This window comes from Cyprinus carpio, chromosome A18 (assembly GCF_018340385.1).
Source record: "Cyprinus carpio isolate SPL01 chromosome A18, ASM1834038v1, whole genome shotgun sequence".
NCBI lineage: Eukaryota > Metazoa > Chordata > Actinopteri > Cypriniformes > Cyprinidae > Cyprinus > Cyprinus carpio.
Window position 1 is genome coordinate 13,657,594 of NC_056589.1, and position 4,791 is coordinate 13,662,384.

Consider the following 4,791-nt stretch of genomic DNA (forward strand, 5'->3'; position numbering starts at 1 on the left):
CATTAACTATCAAACATGTACTAACATGCAGTTAAGACTGCCATTATTCATGCCTGAATTCATATGACTCCAGTTGTAGTTAAGGATAGCTCTTCACTAGTTCATGATTAATTAGAACCTTTAATAATCATTAGTATATGATGAATTAAGTATACTAATTTAGGCATTAGTAAATGATTATTCATGTACCCTTATTGTAAAGTGTTACCAGCATATCTTGCACTAAACTTTTAGGTTGTCCCTTAATTCTCAACACATAGTATTTAGTATGCATTTTGAAAGAAAAAAAAAAACACTAATAATTTTTCATGTGTCTTCTCATTATTACCATTATGACTGACTTTCACAAACTGTGGGAGAATGAAGTTTCGCAGTTTTCAGTTTTCTGGAAAAGCTTTCTAAAACATTTGTTTCAAATCTGTCATTAGGAATGATAATTATAATATTAAGAACAGCAAAGTGTATTTAAAAATGTTATAATAACCAGGCAATTTATAAAGTCATGAAATTGTTTTATTGTATCTTTATTTATGAAGGGTTGACCTCCTAACTGGTTTTATTTGAGTACTATTAGTTCATCATACGCTTTTTGTCATTTCTCTCGGGTTTCAAAAGTACAATATAACATTTAGGAGCAAATATACACAGTAAGAGACCAAAGGCAGAAGCTAAAATAGCAAAGACATGGACAGCAACCATATACTTTCCACGAGAGCTCACATAAACTGGAATGAAGGTTATCCACACAGCAAAAAATATAAGCATGCTGAATGTGATGAATTTAGCCTCATTAAAGTTGTCTGGTAGCTTTCTGGCCAAAAATGCCAATAAGAAACACAAAGAAGACAGGAAACCAATATATCCAAGCACACACCAATATCCAATTTCAGATCCCACAGTACACTCAACAATCATAGTTGCACTCATGAACTTATTGTTATATGATGCAACAGGAGGATTAGTTGTTAACCATACAATGCAAATAAGTGCTTGCACAAAAGTGCACAAGATTACACTTGATCTTTGTTTAGCAGGGCCAAACCACTTCATGACATTACTACCAGGGAGGGTGGCCTTGAAAGCCATTAAAACTACTACAGTTTTTGACAAGATGCATGAAATACAGAGAGTAAAGCTGATTGCAAAGGCTGGATAACGAATCTGACATAACCAGTTAGTGGGCTTCCCTATAAAGGTTAGGCCAATCAGAAAGCATGCACAGAGAAACAGGAGGAGAAGGAAACTTAACTCTATATTGTTTCCTCGTACGACTGGAGTATTTCTGTACAATATAAACACAACAAGCACTGCTAATGCTGCACAGGCTCCAAATGCTGAAACTGCCCATAGTATTATTCCCAAGGGCTCCTGAAAGGACAAAAACTCTAAAGTTTTGGGGATGCACTGGTTTTGGGCTTGGTTTGGCCATGTTTCCTTTGAACATGTCAGACAATCAATTGAATCTGTGGAAAAATTGGGGGGAAAGCAGAGCATAAAACACTAGTTTTTCATTAATTTCTTCTCTAAATACCATTAATTGAGGAGCCATGAGGATCACACCTGTTTGATTACTGATCTCTCCTTCAGCACATGGTATACAGTCAAAGCAGCAGACAGGCTTTCCTTTTTGCCTGGCCTTCCTGGAGCCTGGCAGACAGCTTTGACTGCACAATGATTCTGGTACCTATCGACCACAGCAGAATAAGCAGTAAAAAAAAAAAAAAAAAGAACTACATAGTCTGAACTCAATGAGAGTGCACATCAATAAATACTTTAATTGCCTAGAGAAATATCCAACAGATAATCATGCTATGCATGGAGTTTGTCAGTTTAACTGGCAAACATGAAAACCTAAAATGTTGCTAAATCATCTATAAAAAGAGTGAACAAATGCAATGTATAAATATATTCCAATGTTTAGCATAAGATGAAAGCAAGAGTGAATTTTTGTTTTAAATTATAACACGAGATTCTTACTTCAGCCATAAACATTAAGTTGAGCTGAAGGAAAAGCAAGCATAGAAAGGAATATCTGGTTACAGGTGTAGTGGCACACACCTTCTCTCTTCTGTGCCACATAATTACTGGCTCATCTATTACTAGGTCATTGTCGTCTTCAAGGGAGGCATCATAGAATCCCACCCTCACTAGCTGAAGAGAGCCATTAGAACCTCTTTGCCAGTTCATCAGGTCATAGGATGCAATAGGATCACCATTATCATCAAATCGGACCTCTTCCCCCAATGTTGTGAAATGTGTTTGTTTCAAGTAGTACAGGAGCTTAGATGAAATTAGTGAGACAAGATAATGCAAAGTAAAGGAAGCCCATTAAAATACATGTATGTACATAATAGGCAGTAAATGCTAAATTGAGTAACACACCTGCCATGGCAGAACTGGATACAGACTCCCACATGTCCCATTCTGAAAGGGGCCTTTTCCTGGTTCACATTTGCTCATGTTATGCAGTGCATGTGCTATGAGATACACAGCCTTATAAACATTGTAGGAGACTCTGAGTTGTGACACATCTGAATAAAGAGTGTACACATTGTCCAGACTCTCACTGCCATTGCAGGGTGGCCAGTTCTCTGCCTCTTCTCCATGCACATGAGTATTTAAGGATCCATTGAGCCGGCAATGGAATGTTTCTTCCCAAAACTCTGAGAGAAAATGCGATGTTTGAGCATCCGAAACGCTTACACTTCTGAGGTAACTACCAAGATATGGGATATCAGCTCTCCGTATGGCAAACCCTAATGTTCCTTTCAACAGATCACCAAAATCATCCCAGAGGACTTTTGAAGTGGCCCAGGCCTCACTGGCGATCCACTGAAGATGAGTAACATTTTGTCGTCTGCACTCTTTCAGGACGCCATGCAGATATGAATCCACAGAAAAGTTTATTATGACTGTGGCAGAAGAGGATTTTAAAATGTTTACAAGTTCCTCCACTGCATTTTGCGTGAGTGCAACAGGATAAATGTGGACATAAGCAGGACAAATATGAAATCTTTCTGACTCTTTCAAGAACAGCTGGATGGCAAACCGAGCATAATCAGATTCCACACCGATCACCCCAACCCATGTCCATTGAAAATAATGAACAAGTTTTACCAAAGCTTTAATCTGAAATAGATCACTTGGCATTGTCCGCATGAATGTTGGGAACTCTCTCTTGTTACTGAGACATGAACAGGATGCAAAGTAGCTCACCTAAAATATAAAAACCCAATATTTTAGTAAGATTAGCAATACAATCAACCAGGTATCACTATAATAACACTGCTCATGGAACAAATCAATATATACTTTATATAATACATTATGAAAAACAAAATCCAAAATGACACATAGATATAGTTGTGTGTGTTTCTGTATGTATATATTTGACCATAATTAAATCTAATAACATGACAACATGCGTCAAGATCACAATATACATTATTAAGTCAAAGGAAAAGTGTTGTTAAGTGATATAAGTTTTACTAGAGGTATTTTGAAGGAGCCTAGAGTTCTCAGAACAGCCATGGAGACTCCTGAAGATGCCTCTCCTACGATTACTGGGCTCGGCAGCTTTTGTATATCTTCACAGCTTCGTCCACTGCCTTTCTCTGGCTGTCCATTGACCAGGAGAAGAGACCTCTTTACAGATACAGGTATGTCATCACCACTGTCCCTGATGTGGTAACCCAGATATAGGTTTGGCAAAAGGTCTTGCCGCTGGTTAATTTCTCTCACAGCAAAGATCATCGTCTGCATCCACCTCAGAGCTCGAGGGGTAAAGCTGCAACAGATTTCACACACACACACACACACACACACACACACACACACACATGCATTTGTGTAAATTATTCATTACATAACTACAATTAAACAGTGCAACAAATGCTTTAAAATAAGATGAAATAGATCAGTTAGTCATTCTTATTTAATTTAACATATTCATTATTCTATTATTATTTTACACAATATCTTTCAGAGGATGAAACCATGACTCACAATTTATACTTGATTAGCTTAGGTTTGGTCGTGAAAGTTGAAACCAATGGTATTGTGCTAGAATGCAAGGGGAAAATTCCTCCCAAAACCATATCTCCACCCTCGTAAAAGCTGTAAGTATCCTCATCTCCCTGATAGATGCATGTATCTCTGCTTTTAGACTGACTCTGCACACCAATATACAGCAGAGGCCAAAATGTGAGAAGAGTTAAATAAAGTCGTGCCATAACTGACACAGAAAAATGGACCTGCTGGGTACCACATACAGTATATATACATAAAATCTATGATCATGGGATGGCCTTAACTTTTTACAAGGAAACACACAAACCAATAGCATTTGCAACTCCTGCTGTCAATCTTTTTTTTTTTTTTTTGTACCTAGCTTCTTTGACCCAATGGCATACTAGGGCTGTCAAAAGGGCTGAAAAATGTTATTCTACTTTTGTATTTAAATATGATCAAAATTCTAATTATATTCACATTTAAAATACATGATTTCAGTTAGGGTGAAGAAAAGCTTTTGGCTTCTCTTATGAGGCTACAACACTCCTCGCTGCAGACTGTAGCGCGGTGACGTCACGTACGTACGTCAGGTATGTGTTTACCACGCATGTGCAAAGTGACGTAAGGTATGTCTATAGCACGCATGCGCATTAATTGTGGTAACAGCGCATGCGTGTGTAATTTGCATTGCGTGATGACGTTAGTTGTTTTCGCGTCTTGCATGCATTAAAATGCATGTGCGTACTTAAAAGAATACTCTGATAAAATGTTAAAGTATTA

At 37.6% G+C, this 4,791-nt stretch overlaps 1 protein-coding gene across 1 annotated transcript; it reads right to left on the minus strand.

Annotated features, from left to right (window-relative positions):
- Positions 1-489: 489 nt before the first annotated feature.
- On the minus strand, positions 490-4,455 carry LOC109078109 (extracellular calcium-sensing receptor-like). Its single transcript, XM_042775048.1, has 6 exons — positions 4,006-4,455; positions 3,490-3,787; positions 2,383-3,216; positions 2,059-2,280; positions 1,561-1,684; positions 490-1,463 (listed from the first exon to the last, which is right to left on the minus strand). Exons 1-6 carry the CDS (start codon positions 4,230-4,232, stop codon positions 571-573), a joined length of 2,598 nt encoding a protein of 865 aa, XP_042630982.1. The 5' UTR covers positions 4,233-4,455; the 3' UTR covers positions 490-570.
- Between the last annotated feature and the right edge of the window lie 336 nt (positions 4,456-4,791).

What these genes read in the sequence shown, in the direction of transcription:
- LOC109078109 (XM_042775048.1), bottom strand. Translation starts at nt 4,232, where the DNA reads ATGGCACGACTTTATTTAACTCTTCTCACATTTTGGCCTCTGCTGTAT. An exon ending in AAGCTAATCAAGTATAAATT is followed by an intron (nt 3,788 to 4,005) that starts GTGAGTCATGGT and finishes AATCTGTTGCAG; the next exon opens with CTTTACCCCTCGAGCTCTGA. An exon ending in GCTCCTTCAAAATACCTCTA is followed by an intron (nt 3,217 to 3,489) that starts GTAAAACTTATA and finishes TTTATATTTTAG; the next exon opens with GTGAGCTACTTTGCATCCTG.